Source organism: Centrocercus urophasianus, unplaced genomic scaffold, assembly GCF_019232065.1.
Source record: "Centrocercus urophasianus isolate 14NV4802_14NV808 unplaced genomic scaffold, USGS_Curo_1.0 seq_10, whole genome shotgun sequence".
NCBI lineage: Eukaryota > Metazoa > Chordata > Aves > Galliformes > Phasianidae > Centrocercus > Centrocercus urophasianus.
Window position 1 is genome coordinate 72,674,875 of NW_024884142.1, and position 24,042 is coordinate 72,698,916.

General features: G+C 34.6%; 1 protein-coding gene across 1 annotated transcript in view; it reads left to right on the plus strand.

Moving 5' to 3' along the window:
* The window catches only part of TTC27 (tetratricopeptide repeat domain 27), a 102,950-nt gene that overhangs the window by 10,362 nt on the left and 68,546 nt on the right, over window positions 1-24,042 (plus strand). Inside the window, exons 4-9 of the mRNA XM_042812472.1 lie at window positions 2,126-2,266; window positions 4,858-4,960; window positions 8,872-9,036; window positions 14,062-14,198; window positions 16,980-17,092; window positions 21,993-22,059. Of these exons, the coding sequence (XP_042668406.1) occupies window positions 2,126-2,266; window positions 4,858-4,960; window positions 8,872-9,036; window positions 14,062-14,198; window positions 16,980-17,092; window positions 21,993-22,059 (726 nt within the window). The remainder of the gene's footprint in view (window positions 1-2,125; window positions 2,267-4,857; window positions 4,961-8,871; window positions 9,037-14,061; window positions 14,199-16,979; window positions 17,093-21,992; window positions 22,060-24,042) is intronic.

The window sequence follows — 24,042 nt, forward strand, 5'->3', positions numbered from 1 at the left end:
AGCGCTGTGTTAAATTGTGTCTATTTTGAAACAGATGAGGTTTCTGAGAATTGAGATAAATATGGAAGCTGTCTAACTTAAGCATTTAGACACAAGAAGATAAGTTCCCAATTTCCTTTTACTCTGCCAGTGTTTTGAATTTCAATGCAGACTTTTCAATCCTTCAAGCTGTGAAAACTTTGAAGTCCACCTCTTTTTATATGTAGCTGTTCTCTCACCTGAAAGATTACCTTAGAATAGTGAATTCCGATGGTAGAAATACACACTGATAATGTAGTCTTAGAGCATAAGTTGAATGAAAAGATGTTGGTTTAAACTTTCTTAGTAAAAAGATATTTGCTCTGTGGAAAAGAACACTGTTTTGTTAAAACTCATAACAGTTCTTTGGCTCTGAGACTTGCTGGCTTATTTGCTAGTTTGTGACATGTTTTTTCCCTTTTCCCTTTCTTGCTCTTCCTTCCGATGTTACACTAGCTGGACTGAGCTAATGAAAGGCTTTGAAATGTGAATTTGACATTACTGGTTGCTACGGTGCATAAATGAGATGAGTGCATGTTACTATAGTAGGTTTATAAGGCTTTAGAAAGTCTGTAGCTTGTTTGCTTTCCCAGTGGGTATTTAATGTGGTCTACTTTTATTCTGAAGTGACTCAAAATAAATGAGAGGAAAACAAGTTTATTTTAAACTGAATTTATGTGAAGTGTACTATGACGTGCATTTCCAAAATGAATCTGTAGAAGCACCAAGTTATCACTTTTCAAGACTAAGAATAGTTAGAGATGTTGGTAAGGCTATTCCATTTTTAGATCACTGGAGGTAGGTTGCATCTAATATACATCCAGTGGGTAGTTTCTTTCTTCCCAAGTGGCTTGTGAGACCATTGTAAATTTGGTTTTTAATGTTAGAATTGAAATGGTTGCAGTGAGGTCATGCAAGAAGTCAGTGGTAATTTTCAATGATAACACATGTTAAACAGTTTTAAAAAACTTAAGCAAATCAGAAAAAAAAAAAAAAAAAGCCTGAAAATTACTGTAAGGAGAAGTAGTGATTATTAGAAAGTGAACTAGGGCAATAATGTGGCTTAACAGTTTATTAAGAGTAATCTAGTGGTAAAGGTGCTGAGAAGAGTTTCAAAGATCTTAGGAATTATGTTACCAGTTTAGTTTAAAAAGTTGAAATGAATGTGACTTAAGTAGCTTCTGTCCTGTTTGTGTAGACAGAATAAAAATCTTTCTCAGACAAGTGACTTCAGCGTAAGGTGTCATTTAACCTTCTTGCTTTCTCTTTTGTTCCATTCTTTTCTTTTTTTTTTTTTTTTTTTTTTCCCCCCTTTCATGCCATTTGACAACAAAAGCCATACTTTATTTAGTTTGCAACAGAAACCTCCACATATGAGAACCAAATGTTAAGTGGTAAACTGACATCTGCCCAAATCTGAAGATTAACTGCTTGAAGAATGCTTTCATTACATTAAAAGGGAGAGAAGAATACATGACTGTCATCTAATGGTCATCACCAAGAAACAGGTTTCCTGGAGAGCTACTTCAAGCCCATTAGAAAAATAATTACTGTAGTGAATGTCATACATAAAAGCATCCAAAACAGAGAGGTCTTTTTGATTTGACAAATAGAAAAATGGCTCCAATGTTGCTACCCTGATGTCACTCAAACAGGAAGTTCCTTCTGGTGAGAGAGGAAGTTAATGCACATTGATGTAACTTGGAGGAATATGTAGTGTATTTGAGTACCATCTGACTAAATTTATTAGCAAATTAATTTATTTGTGATATGCCAAGCTAAGTGGCTTTTATTTATCGGAAGTTTTTCTTCTTAGATTATGGGAAGAGTTACATACTGGAAAGTATTAAATGGGACTAACATTAAAAGGACGTGGATTTCAGGTGGGAGGAATCTGAGTGTTTCAGATCCCATTGATCTGTCTTTCTAGCAAGAGGCAAGGTAGAATTCATTGCGACTTACGAAGCAGCTGGAATTCCAAACATCGTGATACTTTTGAGCAGATCTTTTCTCCTTAAACATGTAAATTGTAGTTTTCTCTAATTCTATGAGTTTGTTCATAAACTTAAGTTTCATTTCCTTGACGCTTTTCTTGTTTATGTTTCAGCCAAAAATGCTGCATGCCACAATTCTGAAGATGTTGGTTCTAGATGCTGAATCAGTGTATACCTTGACTTCTCATCCTATCTTGCTGCTCATAGCTAGGGTAATCCTTGTGAATTCAAGACACAAACTCTCATCTCTTCAGGTAAGGAATATGTGACAAATAATTGACTGTGCAGTATTCATTAATTGTGTTTTTTTCATTCTTTATTTTTCATGCCTCATTAAGTCCCCATTACTTCTTACAGTTCTTTTTCTGCTACTCTGAGGTTCGTTCTTCTAAGAAATAATTGAGAGTCATTACAGTTTAACACAAGTATCTCCTCCTTAAAGATGACGTATTATCTCACTGTAGTCCTCAAAAAAGAAAAATCCCTACATTATCTTAAAAAAAAAAAAATAAAAATAAAAATTGAATAGAAAAGAACCTTTTGAAAAGGCATCTACTTTCTGTCAATATTGAAGAAGGGGGAAGAGAACCCGAATGTCCAATAAAAAGTACTCTATGGCCTTTTTGACAAGATTTGGGATGCCATTAACTACTACTGTACAGATTCGAAGCCGTGAATTCTAGATGTAATTGTAATTTCTTTTTCTCATTGTCCTCAACATCTTTCACAGGCATCCATGTGGGAATTACCTTAATTCTCTTGTGTTCATACATTTAAAAGAGATTTAAATCTCTTCTTGAGTGGGTTTTTGGCATTGCCTTTCTCGTAGCTCAGCAGTAGGCAGGTTGTTAGCCTTTGGAAGTGGAGGACTTAACAGCAGCAGTTTCTCTTTATTGCATTCTGGTTTAACAGAATTTGGCTGGAGAACAAAATGCCACATGGTCCCTCTTTACGCTTGGCTGACAACATCCATTCCCAGCTGGGTCTTTGTATGAATGATGACTTAAACTGTTTGGCAGATGTTGACTGTATGGTATTTCTGGAAGCCAAGCTCTTCCATCGTTTTCCCTGTTATTCACAGATGAATGCTGTTGAATTTCAGCAACTGAGTCAGTCAGAGAGGGAAGAGATGTACTTTGTTTAGGGAATTCCCATGCTGCCTCCCCTCAGACTGATGTAATTATGGGCCTCCTTCTACCCAGTGGGCATTCAATTACTTCTGGCTACAAGTTTGACTAGTAGTCCAATGGTAACAGCTGATTAAAAACTGCATTCTTCAACAGGTCAGTGTAACAACTGAAGTTTGCCATTCTTTCTCGTTTCATCCTTATTCAGAGAAAATCTTCTTAATACCTTTTATTCTTAAGATTAGTTAACATAAATTGAAATTAGGAGAGTGTACTCTGAAATCTGTTTTATCAAAACGAGCCTATGTTAACACTTTATAAAATATGTATATATTTTATATAGCTAATTAAATATTTGTAAGTCATCAAAAATATTCTTAATGCAGCTCCCCCAAAATAACATTGCTTATAGAATAATGGAAAGAATTCAGATGACTTGCTTGCAACTTCTATAAACACGTTCTCTGTAACTCTAAAATTTTTGAATGGCAATCATTTGTCCTCAGGAAATTGTCTCATTGAACTGAGCACTCAATTGCTTGGAAAACAAGTATTTCTTTATATAAATAAGTTTCAAACGACTTCAGCTTACATTTAAATTGCCTTTAAGCTTTTAAGTATGTGATAAAATATTGGGCTGTGACTTTTTTTTTCCCACGAAGTCTCTTTCTGTTCCTTTGCTTTGTTCAGTTTGATATCAGAAATTCTTTCATTACTTTTTGAAATAGATACTATTATTCTTTTTGGTGGTTCCTTTCTAAGGGCACTACAGTCAACTATATGTGATTGGTTTAGATGGCTTTCCTTGAATAGTGTTTAGCACTTAGGTTTGACCAGTGGGCATTTACAGATGATTATCTTAGGTATGATTATGAGAGTAGAATACTATCAGTTAGCTTTTCCACATATTTCCATCTGGTGCAGAGAGAAAGGGAAAAGCCTACTACAAAAAGCCAGGGAATTTTTGTGCACGCAGCATCCTAAGATCAGGCATTTCTTGAGCTGCAATCTAGGTACAGTTCCATGTAGGATGATTACTTGGCTCAGTGATGTATTTGTCTTTTTCAAATTCTACATACAAACATGAGTAATTTCAATTGATTGCAAAATGTTTGTGTAACTGCAGTTCTTCTTAGTCTCCTTTCTACCCCCATCTAATAAAATATGAGATTAGGTAGAAAAGAAGAAATGCATACAAAGGCTATGCTGGGTGGCCAGACATATTCAGTGGCTTCCACATAAAAAGTGACTAAGTAGTCTGGAAAGATTACTGAAGAGTGAGATCATAGCTGTTCATTAAAATTGAGAATATGATGTAGAAGTAGAGAAGTAGGGTACAGCTTTTTATTTAGTATTGTCTTTTTCTGTTACAAGAGCTAGGAATATCAGAATAGTAAGTGGATGGTCCAAAAAAAGCATGCAGGTATTTCTTTTATCTCCTGTTTACAGAGTTTCCTACCAGATGGTAGTCCTACAGATTTGCTGATTCAAAGAGTTGTTCAAGAAATGAATAGAAGCAGAGCACATCAAATTCTGTTAGAGCATTGAAGAGCTGTTTATATAATCATCTTTATGCTAGGCCTATGCTCACTTTTTTTTTGTGCATGTATGTATATGCTTAGAAATAACAATGCAGTAGATAGTTTATATTTGAAAGCCATTTATTTCTTTCAATTTTAAAAAATTTCTTCACTTGAAGTATCCTTATTTTCTTTCAGACCTTACCTTGGTGGACTCTAAGATGTGTGAATATTCACCAGCAGTTGTTAGAGGAAAGATCACCTGAGCTATTTACTCTTGCCCAGGCGTGTATAAGACAAAGTACGTTTCTGATGACTTGGTTTGTTGACTTTACAGCATTAGTTGTAAGATGTGTTGGGGGATAAGAATTTATAGATGTAACTTTTGCAATATGAAGCTTGTGGGATGTATATGTAACTACAGAGAGTAGAGATGGACAAGAACTTACTTAAATTGACAAGTATTTGTATGACACGTGCTGATTTTGAGACTGTACAATGAGTATGAGAATATGCGATTGCAGACTAAGGTTTTCCTTCCCCATGCTTAGCACTGTTAACTTATCACAAACTAACTTCAGGAATGAAAACTGCACAGGATGGCTTTATTTAACTGATCTTACTTGGTTATGAAGTGAATGTCTTTATTTTCTAATTCTGTGTTTTCACGAGAGTTTCTTTTCCTGTTCACTGCATCTCAACATAAATTTGGAGGTTTATTACCACTTTGCACTGCATGCAGAGAGAATAGACAATGTCAGTACTAAATTAGCTAATAAATATTGCTGTTTACAAATGCATTAAATAGAACATAAAAATGTCAAATGTAGTTATATACACTTGACACTTTTTTTTCTAAGAGAAACAAACACTTGTATAGACAGGTTAATGTCATTTCCTACAGCAAATGATAAAGCTTTTTGCTTGTTTGCCCCTCAACAATTAATTTGTTAGCTGAAGATTTTAATTTAACTTTCTAAACCTGAGACTCCCAACCAAGAGCATTTTAAGAAATATTTTTTGCATTTAGAAATGAGTTGTCATATATATTTACTTTCACAAAAGGAGTTTAATTGCTAAAGTTTCAAGCCTCCCTGCTTCTACCACACCTTAATGGAGATTTTTTAAAATCTGAACCATACATAGGCTCAAGACATGCAATTGACATAAAAAAAAAAATGGAGTGGTTTTTAGCCCTTGGAAGAATTCCAAATAAGTAACAAAAATGTTAGTACAATAATGGAATAGAGCAGGAGGTTTTATTGGGTCCTTTGTAGCAAAGAAAGGAATGAGTTTAATTCCTAAAATGAGTTGATGATGAAAGCACTGGAATGGAAGGGTTTTCTTTCATTTGATGTAAACTGTGGGGTTTTTTTATTAGTTCATTAGAGAATGTTGAACAAATGCCTAGTGTTATCTAGCATTGGTATGAGAATCTTAGATTAAATTCTGCTGAGTTTTTTTTGTCAAACTTCAGAATTTTTATTCATAGAAGGCTGGGAGTGTTGCTGATGCGTAGATTAAAAAATAATCAATAGTTATAATTACATCATGGTAGATAGTTAACTGTTCCAGAGAGGATTATATTGATGGATGGGAATGAGCTGGGTGAAACAAAATTATTGCTGCTCAGTTTTCATGTATTAAGGCTTGATCGCTTGGTATGTTCAGAATGTATATTTTCTGAATAGCTACATAAAATTATCTATGAATTCTATGCTATGGAACAAACGGTGCTGGTGTGCTTCATTGAGATAAAGAAGGTTAGGGAGACATGTTTGTAATATTAAAAAAAAAAAAAAAAAAAAAAAAAAGGGCTGTATATAGTCTCATCCTACTCATATCCAGAAAAGTTTTTTTTGTTGTTTTGAATATATGTTTCTTAGATGTCCAGCATCGAAGATACTTAGATGCCAGGGGTTTTGCAGTTCTATTTGAGTACTGCAGTTATTGTTTGAAGGAATGGTTTTGTTATGTTGGCTTTGCTGAAGGGTATAGAACACATCAAAATATTTTCTGGTTTTGTGAAGTAGCAGATGAAATGGAATCTGTAGTAGGCTGATCAGTGGTAGTTACCTGATTGTTACGTTTCCTTCTTGGAAATACTGAAAAACTTGAAACTAAAAGAGAAGGAATCTTAAAGTTGCTTTAAATTCACTGATTAGATGGTACTGGCTGGAGTAGAGAAATATAATAGTTTGTGCAACTATAATACTGCATAAATACCAAGATGTCTGTTTCTGATGACCAGTCTTTGGTTTTCAGAGATGATGTAAAGTACACTTGGATGCATAGTGAGCTTTTCCAGGCTGGCTTTGCTGCCCGTAGCTTCTAGATGCAGTTTATTAAACTTCTAATTCATTAAAGCCATCTGGGTCTTCAAACAAGTGCCTTGTTTATATTCCATAAAATAATTACTAAGCCTTCAAAATAGTTTTTGATTATGGCTTAAATAACTTATTTGCTGAATCAGCTTGACTGGGAGACTGTTTGCTCTTTTTTAAAAAAGAGAAGTTGAAATTTGTGAGGGAAGCCATTTAAAATGTTGCTCTCAACTGTAAGTTCAGCATTATCACCTAGATACAAGACAGCTGTGGTGATTCCCTCCTGTTCTGCAGCAGCTGTTGTGCAAAACCTGGAGTGTTTAAGGCTGCTTTCCATTCATCAGTGTTCTATGCTAAAATGTGGCATGGGTTGGCAGAGAGATGATTTTTGCAGCTTATTTATACAAGTAGTGGTGTGAAGCTTCCCACAAAGGTCTCGGAAGTTTCAAACACCTAAACTTACCAAGCTTTGTTATCGTTTTAAATATATGGTATTTACACCAAGAGTGTAAGAGCACTTATCAATACATTACTTTAGAACGAAATCATAAATACTGATAAAGTTGAGCAATTTTTAAGGTTGTGGATTTTTCGCAGTCAGAAATCACAGGTTAGTTGTCATAGCAACCATAGTGAATGTTCCAAGTATTTAAAAACATTGATGCATTTTTTTAGTTCATTGTATCATATATGGGCTTTTAGCACAATTAATTTTATATTCAAATTATTAAAATTTGTTAGCTATTGAAAAATGAAGAAGTAATGTCTTACTGTAGGCCATAACCTGCTTTTTTATTTGAAATTGAATCAAAATCATTTGAAGTTGCATTCTTGTGACATTTCCATGTGTGCACATGCACATCCATTATCCTGCAAGCTCTTTTGCACTGGCAATAGACTTTCAGGACTTAGTCACTCAAAGTGTTTTAAAAGATCAGTGCAAATCTACACTTAAATTTGAATAAAAATAAAAATTTAATTTCCATTTTCTTTTTTTCATAATACCTCATAGAAAACAACTTATTTTTTCCTTCAGAACTGTCAGAATGGTATTTAGAATGTGTGGGAAGCAGGTAAATATGACTGATGTCCTAAACTGTTTACTGAAACGTATGTTTTTTTTATAAAATGAGTGGAAAAAGCCTTTCCTGGAAAGATATTATGGTCTTTTTGGCATTCTCTCTTTAAAGAAAAACAAAAAAAAAAAGAAGTTTAGTAATGTGGACAAAAATATTTAAGACTCAGATGATTTTGTAATATGCATTACTTAGATGTGTTTTTAATGTGTTTGCATTTTGTGAGGGATGTAAAAATATGAAGTTATCTTTTCTGAAGTTTTCAGATTCATTTCCCAAGGTATTGACTGCTTTTCAGGTGGACAATATGATTGTTATCACTGAGCAAATCTGTAATTGTAAAAAACAAAAACAAAAAAAAAAACAACAACAACAAGAAAAAAACCAGACCAAAGAGTCTGCAGTCCCAATTCAGTCCTCAATCTACTGGCCAAACTTCAACTTTCTCATTTAAAGTGTACTAACTAAGGGCGGGTATTTGTTGTACTTCAGCAGGCTTTATTATTGTGCTTTGCCATGTCCTTGAACAATAGAGTTATATATTTTCTCAAAAACCAACATCTTAGCTCAGCTTTACTATAAAATACAAGTGAATATTAAACTTTTGTTCTTATTCTAGTTGTAGCCTTGAGATACACGACTTCTAAAAATGCTTTTAACGGGTGTGTCTTTTATACACTCTGTTTTTAAATGTATGAAGGTTAACTTTAATCATGACAGACTTCCTCTCTTACTATTTTAAATATAATTTCAAAATATCATTCTCTAATATTTGTGTCCTGATAGCTTTTTTTCCTCTTCTTGGTTTGTAGTGACTGAAGCAGAAGCTTTGTTCGCAGGTGATGAAGGCTGGCACTTAGCAGTTCAGTTCAATCTTGAGTGTGCCTATACATTTTTGTATTACTATGAGTACAAAAAAGCTAAACAATGTTTCAGTACGGCTAAAGACATTGCAAAACTGAAGATTAATCTAACAGGTAAGTTTGCATGCGCAGTCTATCAAAGTGGTTGGACCTACTTAACTTACAGTTGTTTGTTTGTTTGTTTTTTTTTAAATATGTCTGACAAAAGTAATACATTTTGACAATTCTTGACTTCTAAGCAGGTAGGACTTGCTTGTTTTCTGAGAACTAGCAATTGCTTTGAAAAAAGAAGAAAAATATACCATTGAGTTACAGTGTCATCCTTAATGTGAGGGTCTGATCCTATAGTATTATGATCCTTGTTGCATTTCATTATCAGTCAAAGTCTAGGTCTAGTTGTCTCTTTTAGGGGACTCCTAAATCTGATTGGTGTGGTGATGGATGCATCTCTGCGTTAGGTAGGGGTGGTTTTAAAGACCTCGGAATGATGATATGATTCAGTCTTTCACCTTTCTTGCCGTTAGTCTAGACCTCCATGTAAGTAACTTTTAAACATTTCTTTCAGGACTGTTGTTACAGCAGGAAATAAGTAGGAAAAACTCAAATTACTCACACCAGGCATATCACAAAATAGCTATAGAGACCATATAATCATCCTTTCAGAATCACTTCTTTGGAGTCAGGAAGATCAGATTACTGCACCTGTAACTTTATTTAAAATTACATATATAGATAAAAGATTATTTTTCTACCTGGCTCTGTGAAGTAAACAAAATGTCACAAAGCTCACCATTTTTTCAGTGTGAGGGCCTTTGAGCATTTGTGGGAAGAAATGGAAAAGTCTTTGTACCCATTTCTTTTTCTATAATTTGTTAATGGGAGGAACTGAAACTTGCAGCCTCTGAATCTATTATGCCACAAAGCTTACTGTTTCTTTATGCTTAGATTGGAGCTGTTCCTACCCCCATGTAGATCTTTTGTCAATTTAATACTTTAATTAAAAATAACATAATTGTTGTAGAACTCCATGCTCATTTATTCTAAGGCTTTAAAGGTTAACTTTAAAAATCTGTAATGAAAATCTTGTGACATCATGTTTTTGTTTAACTGTGATTGAGTTGAATATATTTGGTGGTATCTGTCTAAAACATAGGAGTAATTTTCATCTCCTTGTTCAAATGAATTCTATTTCAGTTGATCCTATTCTTTCCACGGTGCAATATGTACTGCAGTGTGACAAGTAAAATTGTGTTTCTTGAAAAAGAAAAAAAAAAAAGGCACATTTTCCTTGATTTTTATTAAAAACATCAGTGCCTTTCATGATATTTGAACTATAAAAATTTAATTAAGAACAGGTAAAATCAAGGTGCCAGATGGCTATTCACTGATATTCCTCAACTTGCAGTCATATATTCCTTAAATGAGATAATTGGGTTTTTTATGAGTAATTTCTCTAAATCTAACTTAGTAAAAAAGCTGTTGTTTGAAGAGTTTGGGGGGGGTGGGGGGGGGAGGAAGGGGGAGAAGTGGGAGGGTGCACACAACAAGTCTGGATGCTTTGGAATTGTTTTTTATTTTTATGACTGTTCCAAGAATTTATGCAAGTCCCACAGAGAGATTGCAATGATAAAGTCTCTTGGAAAAATATTGTTGTGGAACTCCTAAAAGTTCTATGGTTTATGTCCATAAATCTATTAGACTTATTATGAAGGACGTCTAACCTGAAGGCAAATGAAATGAACTGAACATGTGGGAATTGCTGGCATTCTAGACAAATTAATTTGACATGCACATTTTGGCTAAGCACATGGAATATGACATCATCAAAAAAGACTTTGCTTTAATGTAGAAATTCAGCCTATAGTAAAGATACTTTTAAGAGTTTTGGAAGGAATTTCCTTTTTAGGAAAGATTTTTGAGTATTTTGTTCTTTAATGGCTGTAATCCTTAGTGGCTGACTAATTTATTACGGCATAGAAACTTATGCTGTTCTTAAAAAACAATTCAGTATTAGTATTTTTCTAGTGTTATTTTAAAAACAGGTGAATCATACTTGTTTTTGCCTGTGTAGTTTTTTAGTTCCAATCATCCATGTCTGTCCTATACTCATCATTTATTAAAAAGCATCTTTCTGTCCCTCACAATGAGTCGCTATCATCAATAACTCCATGAAACAGTTCCTAACGAAAGAAGGCTGTGGTCCTTCTCACATAAGAATCTTACTGTGAAGTGGAAGACTGGTAACCCCAAATAAATTGAAGATCATCTGATATGAAAAATTGATAATGCTACAGCCTGAAATCCACATATTATTTTCATGCCCTGTAGTCTATCTGTGGAAATTCTAATATGGGACAGTAAAATCTCTGATATTTCAATTCCCTATATTTTGTGATTCTTTCTGGTAGTATAAAGCAAGCACTTTTTTTTGTCAACATAAATACATGTGATATTTGTTTTAATCTAGAAAATAGATAAGTGTTTTCCCTGTAATAACAAAGAATTCTTTGCTTGGGGGGAAAAAAGAAGGCATGCAGGGGTAGCTGTCTCAAACATTTAAAAAAAACAGTCACAACTTCTAGGTGATAAGTAAATTTAACAGTAACATGGCTAGCTTTGCTAGTGTTTTATTTAGTGGCTTAAACAGTAAGGTGTGAGAGGAAGTGAATTACAGCATAAAGGCTTACAAACATTATTAAAATTATGAATTGAGTGCTACTGTGTAAAAATAATATGAATTGCTGGCTAGTCTCTCTCTTTCCATCTGGTTCCCTCCACAATGTGATTAGAAGGTGATATTTTTAGGACCTTTTTCATTACTTCCTGAACTTTTAACACAGGGCTTTCCATTAAAAGGAGTGTTTGGCAATAAAGGAGTGATCTGTTTAATTACTAATTTCCCTGATGCTCTCTTTCCGCCTCAAGGAAGAAAAGGGATGACTGCTATTACAGTGTTTGTGCCAGATGATTCTCACAGATGATGGCCTCATCTCCTGGCCTTTATCCACTAAACAGATGAACATTCAATTGTCTTTTAATACTCTGCAAATTTTCAAAACTATTACAAAACTTAAAACTTGAATTTAATCTCAGTTGGCTCTGCAAAAAGAACAGTGGGACAGTGTTCACTTCTCCTTTTCTTATGTCTTACATTACCTGAGCAGTGTATAACAGTCAACAAGCAAATTCCAGTTTTTGTAGGTATTAGCTTTGTAGGATTTTGTTATTTTAAGTTCTAAAGCTCTCTGATTGCAGCTTAGAAACAGGTTTCTAATGGAAGAGCAGCTGCAGCTATGGTTTTTCTTTCAACTTGGTGTAAATGTCATTTGCCATCCTAAAAGCTAGTAAAAGTTGTCTCAGTGTCTAATTAAGAACTCAAGAAACAATCAACTTTAAGATTACTTTCATGCAGTCGAAATATTTAAAATGATGATCTGTGCCTGTAAAACATAATTGAGAAAATGTCATGTGAACTACATTTATGTCTCTAAATTATATGTATACTATAATAATAGCATCAACTAAGGTATTTTCCTAAATAAATAAATAAACTGTGGGCTATCCTAGAACAGCCCACATTGGGAGGGATCTACAGTGATCATCACGTTCAACTCCTGACTCCACACAGGACCACCCAAAATTCAAACCCATTGTCTGAGAGCATTGTTAAAATGCTGCTTGAATTCCAGCAGTTTGGGGCCATGACCACTGCTGTGGGCAGCCTGTTCCAGGGCCCCGCCACCCTCTGGTGAAGAACCTTTTCTTAACACCCAACATGACCCTCTTGTGATGCAGCTCCGTGCTGTTCCCTCAGATCCTGTCACTGTCATCAGAAAGCAGTGCCTCCTCTTCTGCTTCTCTTGTGGGGAAGCCACCATGAAGACCACCATAGTGCCTTCCCTCTCTTTTGCCTTCTCTAGGATGATTGAGCCAAGTGACTTCAGCCATTCTTCGTGCAGCTGGTTATTGCCTAGCCCTTTTGTCAAGGTCTCTCTAGCCTCGAGGGAGTCAGTAGCTCTTCACAAATTATTGTCATCTGCGAATGTTCTCATTTTGTCTTTACCCAATTTGTTTGTGAAAATGTTAAAGAATCTCTGTGGAATCCCATTAGTGACTTGCCACCAGTGTGATGTAACTCTGTTTATTAGAACCCTTTGAACTTGGCCTATCAGCCAGCTGTTCACCCACATCACTGTGTTATTGCCTAGCTGTAGACTGGATGTTTAGTTCAGAAAGATGTTATGTAAAACAGCACCAAAAGCTTGGCTGAAATCCAGAAAGATTACACAAAGTTGATCAACTTAGGTGACAACCTTGTCACAAAAGGAGTATAAGTTTAAGTAGATCTTCCCCCTTGTGAACTTGTGTTGGCTGTTACTGATGACTGCATCTCCTTCAAGAGGTTTCAATAACTCCCAGAATAATTTTATCCTTGAATTTGCCAGGAGCTACTTAGTGCATTAAATGTAGATGAAAAGGATAGAAAAGAGCATGGAAAAGATGCAACACTGAAGGGGGGAAAAAAAAAAAAAAAAAAAAACCAATTTGATTCCTTCCCTATTTTTCTTCTATCCATCATATTTGGTTCAGGCATCTAAGCATTGTCCTTAAATGTTGATGTAGACCTGGAAATGAAATTAATGGGCTTTGGAAAATACAGTTTGTGATCATTTTTTACAAAGGTTCTACAAATCGAAAGAGGCAGTCAGACTCTATTAAACTGTTTCCATTTGGAAATGTTGTCTTCTTGTAAGATGTTACAAGATTTTTATTTTCCTGAATGTTTCTGTGTTTTCATCAATGTTTATCAGGCAAATTGAACAATTATTTGCAGCTTATTGCTAGTATTTTAGAGTAGGGAACTGTTGAATTTGGATGACTGTGGGTGTAGTGGATTGTGGGGACTTTACCTAAAACTTGCAGGACACATCTAGATACATTAATATATTTGTAATGCCTGGTTTTTTAATATGTTGTGGCTAGTGGTGAAAACACATGGTTTATTGCGAACAAATCAAGCAGAGTTAAAACACTGATAAGTATTACAGGTTCACAATATGTTTCTTTTCAGGGAATACAATGGGATTACTGCTTTTTTTTTAGTGGTCACTAGTATGAACTTGTATTAATTTTCTGTAGGTGCTTTGGGAAAGAGAACACGATTTCAGGAAAAATATGTAGCACAGCTTATATTGGATGTCCAAAGATCAGAGGAATGTATCCCTCCTCATAGTGAGCTAACCCCAGCACCTACTCCTCTAGAAAACTTAACTATGGTACGTATTTGAGAAGAATTGTTTTTCTTATTTCTTAAAGTGCATTCAGAATTTTTAACTTATTTTAATGAAAATGTTTTTAAGATTTTTTATTTTCTTGGGTGTTTACAAGAGGAAAGTGTATGGTGCCTAGAAGAAACGTATAATTTCTGGAAGTTTTGGGAAAAAGATGAGAGGCAGTGTCTATATTCTTCAAGCTGCAGTCTTTATAAAGAGGTTATGCCGTGACAGACTTTGATTGTTAAGCAAAAGAATTTAACAATGTCTCTATTTCTAAATTGAAAACATGTCATTCAGACTAAAGATAGGATAAATAAGCATATATTCTCTTTCTGAAAAGTAGAAATGCAGCATTAAATATTACTTGAATGCTTTTGGCTGCAGGAAGGGAGTTGAGTTTTGTGCGAATCTGAGAAACTATTAAGAAATTTTGTCTTAAAGTATTTAAGCTGCCTAAAAAGAAGTTAAATGTTCCCTTTGCATGGTTTACTTTTAAAAAAAAAAAAAAAAAAAAAAAAAAAAATTATTTGTGCATTTACACTGTATGCTAGAAATCCTACAAAATAGTATTAGTAGAACCATGTGTTGCTTTGAAGAAAGCCTAACGTATTTCAAGTTCACGCGTTTTATTAGTGTTAGTGTTGTCATGTCAGAGGTATGAGACCAGGCTTGACTTTTCCAGTTCACGTGTGCCTTGAATTACTGATTTATGTTTTTGTTTTTACATTTTCTACCATGTATTTACTGATAACTCGTTATCAGAATGTTATTTCATGTAATCTGTCAGTATTTTATAACAGTGAGCTCCAGCCTTTTTTTTTTTTTGTCTGGCTGCAAATTAGTCAGCTCTGGATGTACCTTGAAGACCTGTTAGGCAAAGTTGGAATTAATGCTATTTTATGTTTGCCAACAGCTACTGACAATAGCATTGCTTCAGTTTTAGCCTAGTTGTTCAGTGTACCTTGTAGACTTTCTTTTAAAAGTTTATGGAAAGTGTACAGAATGCTGAATAGTTATTGGAGGAATTGTCTTTCCCTTTTCACTAATCTTATTTTACATGTACTATTTGCAGATAAAGTAAAATATTGTATTTTTCTACAGAATAGGAATTGCCCTGAATTAGTGGAGAATTTCCTGATAGAATTGTCTCTGTCAGTTTGTATAATGGCCAAGCTGAGGCTACTCACACCTTCTAATGTTCATCTCCTGTCATGGAGTTCTTAGTTCTAAAGCTTGTCCTCTGTTAACATTCAGGAAGATGACTGAACAGGTTATTTTGCAATTAAACTGTCAGAAATTGCAGTATAGCAATGTGACCACTTAGCGGACTGTTGTCTGGCCAAGAATTTCCTTCTTGCCCCTGGTGCTGAGCAGCCTAAATATCTCAGATTGCACTAGAAGGAAAACTATGGTGTTGCAGAACAAATACTTGAGATGATAAATTCAAAGTTTGGCTCACAGATCAGCTTTCTTAAGATCTGGAAGTGCACATTCAGTTAAAATGACAGTGTGTCTGTGTAAGAAAGGACCTCAGGCTTTTGAGGTATTGCATGAGGACACCTGATATGAGATAGTACTTAAAAAAATAACAAAAAGCATTTGATTAGTTTTCCCCTACTCAGATCTGTCGTTATGTTTTTAGGATAAGATTTGATTTTTATTTTTAATCTAGAAGTAGAAGTCATGTTATTTATACAGGCTGGAATTTAAAAGTTATGTAGGCCAGAAGCTGGAAATTTTTAACTAATAGCTTTATAAATCGTAATTTCTGATACATCTGATAAAGTAATGCCATTATACTAGTATAGCGTTCTGTTCTAAAATCATTTGCCTCTGGAAGTGGTAGATACCACTGTATAGCATAGGCAAGGATTAAGAGAAGCAAATGGCAGTGTTGTTAAATATATGATGTTTTGATTGGGAATCTCTTATTTCCTCTTAAAAATAAAACAGTGACAATCGAAGCATTCTCTGTCAAATTGTGATTAGTTGCATCTATAAGGTGATAAAAATCCTGGTGTTGAATGCTAATAATCCACTTCAAAGCCTTCCTGTTCATTTTTAAATCTCCTGTGGGCGCTCATTTTGACTTCACTAGCAAAAAGTAGAGGTTCTGAAGGTGCTAGTTCTGTGGGTCATTTGTTTGTTTCTTTTTTTGATCTGTATTTCTTGCATTTTTAAAACTCTTAAAAGCAAAAAGAAGGGAGAAACTGTTCTCAGGGTAAAGAATTCCCTTCTACTGGCAGTAGGCTTTACATGGTTATAGTTTGCTGAGACTTAAAAATAAATCCATAAGTCCTAGAGTGCAGTCTGTGAATGCTAACCTGAACACCTGTGTGTTAAGAAATTCTTTAATGACACGTAGACAAGACAAAACTGATTATGTATACTAGAGAAGGTGGTTATAAATAATACTGTGTGCAACCGTTGGAAATGTGAATTCTCCTTCAGCTGTTATTTAAGAAGAATATTCAGGTAACCTTAAAGTGTCCCTGAATGCTGTAACTCACTGGCCTTTTACATAACAATGAACACACTTGTAGCAAAGATGGTTTTAATTACGCTTTCTTCCATTGTCTCAGTAAGTGGAATAATCATGATAGGGTAGGTTTCAAGGTGATTACAAATTTCTTTCCATTTCAGTCATTTTCTGATGTTAATGTTACCTTTTTTCAGAAAAAAACTTTTTTCAAATTTTAAAGGCATGCATTTATTTGAAACTACTTTTTATCGTATTTCACAACTGTTTTTAGTTTGAAAAGTGTTTTTCTCCTTCAACAGAATTGTGATTTAAATGATGACACAGTGCTTAATGAGATAAAATTAGCGGATGCTGATCAGTACCACATACCTGATCTGTGTGCAGAAGAGCTGGCTGTAATCCTCGGAATTTGGTAAGTTAATTCTTTAATTACATTTTAGAAATAAATAAATACACCTCCCAGCCTCCCTTCACACGAATCTTTGTGGTAAGGAAATAACGAAGTGGGAAGCTGGTGGGATTTTTTCTTTGTGCAGTGTGTCCAAAAAGCTTAAAAAATGAAAAATAAGAACACAGTTTCAGTTTCTTCATAGTAAATGTTAATCTCCAGAAGAGATTTTCGCAATGTTTCATTAATGACTAAATCATTCTTTTATCCTGGTGAAAGGCTCTTTTCCTTTGTGTCTGAGCTTAATCATCTTTCAAATGATGACATTTCTTAAATTTTGAGGATATCTTTCAGAGTCTGTAATACTTATCTTGCTGTGAAAATCATCTATATCTTTCAAGAAAAACTCTGCCCCCTCTTTTCAGTACAGTGGGAGTACATGTACAGATTCAGAATGTCTGCTGCCAGTTACAAGCTGTAACACAAAGTTCCTCTAGTTTTGTGCTTGCAATTTCTTTTCCTGATTTAAAGGAGTTCTGAATTGTGTGGTTTTAGAAGTGGCACAAAAGAGTAAAAGCAGTCTGAGCTTAGAAAATATGAAGCTAGCTGTCAGTGAATACCCTGGTTTTCTCATAGATAAACAAGTGCTTACTAAGTTGGAGGAAGTTTTTATCATACTTTTTTGTGTGATTGTTTCAAAAGTATTCGTGTGTCAAACTAAAAATAGTCACTTTGTTACAATGATCACTATTAATGATCATTCTTATCACTAAAAGCAATTTTCTAATCTGTAACTTGCAAAACTGTAGAATCTCAGTGCTGCTGAAATACCTCGTCAACCCAAAAGAAGGCTGGAAGTAGAACAGTGAGAGAATTCAAGGTCCTGAGTCTCAGACAGACCTATTTTCTCTGTGCACAGGGATGTTTTAAGATACATCTTTGTTATATATTATAACAGCAGTAACAGGTGAGCCAAAGGGCAGTGAGGAAATTCAGTGGCTTCAGCTAGCAACCCAGAATTTGATGATTTTTCCTTTGTAGTGTGTTCTTGCTTGTTCTGTAGCTCAAGTTATAATCTTGATGCCTTCCAACCCCGTCCAACTTTTCCCACTCTCTTATCAGAGTTTCCAACTATTTCTCCCCTTCTTGTTTCATAAAGTGCGCTGAAAATTATTAGAGGAGAGGAAGTTGTTTTCTTTTTAATACCCATTTCTCAGACTGCAGCTTATGAAGGCCCAGACGTTTGCTTGGCTAGATTCAAGTGAAGCGTGAAGTTTTGCATCTCTGGTTTCAGCTATGGCCTTTAACCATTCAGCCTACTCACTGCAGTGAAAAAACATCATGAGTATGCACTGTGACTTTGTATTTTCTTTATTTTCATTGTCTTTATTTCCAGAGATTTAAGCTTTCTTTCTATTCAAGGCCACATCTAGATCCAATTTGGAGAGAAAAAGAGAGTAAAGAGTGGGATGGTGAATAATCTGCTTCGTGAGAAACATTTTCATGTCTGGTTCATTTTCTAACACAGCATTGTCTTATATTCAGACTGTAGTATCTCACCTTCCCAATTTTATCCATTATGCTGCTTTTGTAAGTCTGACTAATCGGATTAAATAATTGGTTGTAAGCTCCAAACTACTGGCAGTCTAGCTTTTACTGATTTGCTGAGCAAATACTTTTCTTGCTGTGGAGTAGAACTTACTCCAAGATTCTTTATCTGCCTAAAGAATGTTCATTTCTTATTGTCATAAATGCTTAAGTCACAGCTACATTTCCACTCTTTATATAGATTCAGATAAAAAAAAAATAGCTTTAGATTTGGCTTGGTATGGAAAATCATCAGAACAATTTCATTCTTTATCTTTCAAGGTTGCTTTATCGCATTTATGTGTCTTAAAGAATTGAACATGGATTTGGCAGAAATGGAAATTAAAACCATTTTATAATGGCTTTGAGCTGGAAGATGTCCATCTATACGCTTCAAAGAACTGTGACAAAAATCTGTTCTAGAATAAGGAAACCTTTCTGTCTGAATCAACGTATTTTTATGATATACAAGAATTCTGTGTTATTTCCCTGTTTCCATGGGGGAAAAAAAATCTCAGAGAAAAAGTAATATATGGCAGGTTGCTTTCCAGTCTAACACTTGAAAATAAATAATTGATAACACACCTGTTTTATGTGGGAAGAAGGGGAAAGCTTCATTAATGTAGTAGCTAATACACATGGAAGTGACAAGACTCGGCCAAACCTTTGCTTGTTGTTCTAAACCCCTACTCATCACCATTCTACCAAAAGCATAGTTGGTATTTCCTTGTGGCTGCAATTGTACTTCTAGTACCAGGTGTTGTGAAACATCACCATAAGGTGCATGGAGAAGGTGTGGAATATCTGGCATGGGAGGTCTTTAAGAAAGAGTCAGTGGACAAACATTTACACATAAGTCACATTCAGGTAAATCATCTTTCAACTACTCCACTAATGTTATTCCTTACAGATGTGTAGGAAAGTTGTGGGTATCTTTCTCAAAAAACTCTCATCAGTAATGCCCATTCTCTTTCACCATTCCACACAGTGTGCTTTATTAAGTGCTTGTGTTGTTATAGGATAGAACTATTTGATCAATTGATCAGAGGTCTCTTGTTACTAACAAAAGAAATTTTAATGAAATTATTAACTCTGAAGGACTGCAGTTAGATAATTACAATTTGAGCTTGAGCAGCTCATTCTTTTGCCTCATGTTGGATTGAATAATTATCAGCTCTAAACATGGTATTCTTCTAGATTCTCTATTTTAGTTTATGTAACACTTTTAAATGTTAGTGATTAATCAGCAAAATGAGAGAGCAGCTCCCATACACTCCTTAGATTCTGTAATAGCTAGTAAAAAAAAAAACAACTTTGAAAATGGAGCACACATTTCAGTTTATTTTGGGATTTTGTGTTGTCTCCCCTTTCGAGTTTAGGGAAAGTTCAGTAACGAAACATGAAGAAAAGAACTACTGGATGATAGATTTATTGAGTTGCAAAGGATGAAGAGAAGGATCTTTGTCTTCTAATAGAAATAGGAAATTGAATCTCCAAAGTGGGCCTAATCATGGATTTGCAGTCTCTCAGCATACCTTTATTTGGCTGAAGTCCTATGAACAAATGACCATTTGGTTTGTCAGAATGAAATGTATTTCAGTTAAATAGCTTAATTTCCTGAACGCCTCATCTGCATTCATTCCTGGGTTGCTCTAGTTGGATGTTTATTAGTGGTACCTAAAGAGTAGCAGTTTCAGAAACGCTGAAGCAGCACTCTCATGAGAACTTTTTTTTCCTCAGTCCTCCGTTTAATGGAGGTGGAATGTGCAAGAGACTTATGCCATCAGGAAGCAGTTTTGGCTCTTTGCTACACATATGATTAATTTTCTTCTGGGCATGTAAAGATATGAGTGCTTGAATGATGTCAGTTGTTTTCCTATCTTGAGTGCTTCACTTCATTCTCTTAGAATTACTTCTTACTACTTTGTCATACATTTTCTTTAGAGGAATAAATAAAACACATTGGGCAGTCTGGTTGTCTTTTCTCACTTTATATATTGTCTTGCTAAATATAGTTAAGTATAAAGACTGGGTAAACTCGTTAGACAGCAATGGTAATTATCTATAAAGAATTAACTGTATAGCAAGAATAAAGTTAGATTGCAGCGAAGTCCTTTCCACAAAGTGTGTTTAAAAAAGATAATAATAATAATAATCCTGATTTTAAGTGTGCTTACGTAGCCATTGTATTGGTTTGATGATTATACTCTGTGGTACGATTTAGGATGATTTAGGATGTATCTTCACTTTGTATCCTTTGTTTTCACAAGGAACTTTAATTGTAACCTTGCTGCTTCTCTTTCTGCTGCTTGCAGGTATCTCATAGTATTTTTGTAGGTGTTGATGGGCTGTTGTCAGAGAATACAGTACACCCATATAGAGCTGTAAACCAAATTTCTTTATTATCAGTACAGTAACGTCCAACTGGGAAAAAAAAGTTCTGATTCTCATCTGTATTCTCTTGGGTTCCCCTTGCTGTACAAAAAGTTAGTAATGTCAGTTAGTTGAGAGGTGTACTCCTGTGGTTATATTCCTTGAATGACCAGAGGGTGTATGTTTGAGACTATCCTTCATCGCTTTTTGAGCATTAGTGTGTTTTTGCTTTACAGAATCTGTGTTCAGTTAGCCTTTGAATTTTAACTGAAAACAGATCTCTGTAAAAATAGGTTTAAATAGATTTAAAACTGTTTAGAATACCTAAAATTTAATCCTGTAAATGTGAACGTAGTAAGACATTTCAGGTTGGTATGTCCTGGGAAAGGCACCATTAGGTATCCTTTCCTCTGTGACTGCTCTGAAGTGTTGGCCACCTTCTTTCTGTATGTGCACAGTGCCATAGGGGAAATGCTATGTCATGGCTTGAACCAGTGATTGAACACCTGCTGGACAGGCAGAACAAACCAGGGGGGCTCAGGTGCATGCAGTGCCCCTGAATGACCAGGAGTGGAGCCAGGATCCTTGCTTTCCCAGACCTCATTTTTAAGGGTTGGCAGTGGAAGTGAGGGTATCTTGCTGGAGGTCCTTGCCTACTTTGAGGCCTTCCAAGGGTGAGCAGCTTTTTTCCTTTGTTTCTGTGTCCATGGCTGCTGTGTTTGGGCTTATCCTCACTTGCTGCAGCCTAGGACTTTGCCACCCTGCTGGTATTACTGTGTTTTCCATCGCGTTACAGCATTACAACTATGCACTACCATTTGTATTTGTAACTCTTTTCTAGAACATCCTTTAGATTTCTGCAAGTTTGAGAGATGTATTCTACATAGCTATGTGCTAAGGAATAAATCAGCATTATTTTATATTCTTTTTCCTTTTTTTTTTTTTTTTTTTTTTTTTTTTACAGTATAGACTTCCAAAAGAACAATCCAATACACAAATTAACTGACGAGGAACTTCTGGCTTTTACTTCAGTAAGTAACTTATCTGAAGCTTTCTTCTAAATATGTTTTCACTTAGGTATTAAGTTATGTACCAAGCAGTAATTTGACCATTGCATTAATCATGAAACCATGAAGCAAATTTGTTTCAATATTCAATTGTTTCAATATATTTTTTTCTTATTTCAAAAATCTAAAAAGATGCTAAAATTCTCCATTTTGAGTCATCCTCATGTAGGGCAAGACTGACATCAGAAAACTTCCTTTAACAGTATTTTGTAATGGGAGTTCAAAAGAAGCTGCAAAGTTCTTCTACCAGATTTATTCAGTTTAAGAATCAAATGTTCTACACAAGAATGTTTCTTCCCAGATCAATGGCTGATTTACCTGTTGCTGCAGAACGGTTCTGTAACTTCCGAAGAAGACTTGAGATTTCTAGCTCCCTATTTTGAAAATGTATTTTTTGGGTCAAGACAAAATACGATGTGCCTCCTTTCTCCATGTCTTCTGTTTTTCACAACAGCAATTCTGTTTTTGTTTGGTTTTGTTTTTTTTTTTTAACAGCAATTTATTTGAGAGACAGAGGGGAAAAGGCTAGTAATTTTATTGCCTTTTTTTGCTTTCCTTGTACTGTGTTAGAATTCAGCTTTTGTACAATATATGGTGCTTGCTCTCCTATCCAGATTTTGCAGTCTTACAGTTTTTTTCTCAGTAGTGCCATGTGCCATCTGAAACAGTAAGTTCTTGTTAGAGTAGGCAAATAGGATCTCAACAAAAATCCCATAGATTTCAGTTGTGTTAGAATTTTATGACTAGAAATTGTAATTATATAAATAAATTAAAGACACTAAAATAAGTTTAAACATGGTCCTAAAAATAAGTCTGAAAAAAAAACCTTATCTTTTTATCAGGTTGATTTTTAAATTGATGCTTGTTTAGGGGTGTGCATACTAATACAGAACATGTAAGATCAGAGGAAATACAAAGAAAAGACAGTGGGATTGAAGAAAACTGGTTAACCTATTATTGCAAATTGTTGAAAAAATAGTGAAACAGGATTTTATTTTACAAAAATAAGGTTATAGAGATGCATACGCTTTCCTAATGTGCATATAATTTTATTACAACAATCTTTGCTGATTTTTTTTTTTCTTTCATTAATATATGGTTCTAGTTGAGGGCCAGTCATCTATGAAAACTGAGAATTTTACTTCTCACTTTTTATTTCCTGCCAAACTCTCTAGAGTTTTTATATATTCTCTGCTTCATTCTTCCCACTACCTAACTGTCTAACTCTTGAGTAGAAAAGTGGCCAAGAAACACTTAGATACTAAATTAATTTCTCCACGTAATCTATCTTTTTAATAATAAATGGGGTGATATTGTGATAACAAAGTATTTTTAATGAGATTGCTACTATTCTCCTCATGTACATTCCAAATTAATGAGATTCAGAGAGAGTTTTATTTAACACTTGAATATTCAGATATTTAAAACACTCTTCAGTTTTAACAGCAGAGGAGAAAAATCAAGGTAGCACATATACTAGATAAAAATAATCAGCTTTATTCAGACCTTTTATCTGACATTGAGGCGTCATATTACTTGACATCTGATAGACAAGAGATTTGTTTGGTGCATTATCTATAGTATGAAAATTAAACTGCATTTTTCTGCCATCTAGTGGCTGATTACTCAAAAATCACAAGAGCTGATGAGTTAATTCCTTTAGTAATTACTGCATCCAGGACAGATCTACAGAGATGCAGGTGAGAAATATTTATAGGTCTCCCTATCAATTTGTGCTCCTGCAAAAAAAAAAAAAAAAAGAAAAAAAAATAAAATAAAATAACAAAAAAAAAGCACAGAATCTGTAAAATAAAAACAAACAAAAAAAAACCAACAAGAAAGTAGATCTCTACCAGCACAGAATTGAATGTAGAACAGTGACTTAGAAATGTAGCTAGTAACCTAAAAAATTCAGAGTCAATAATAAACTTCAGTGTCAGAATAACA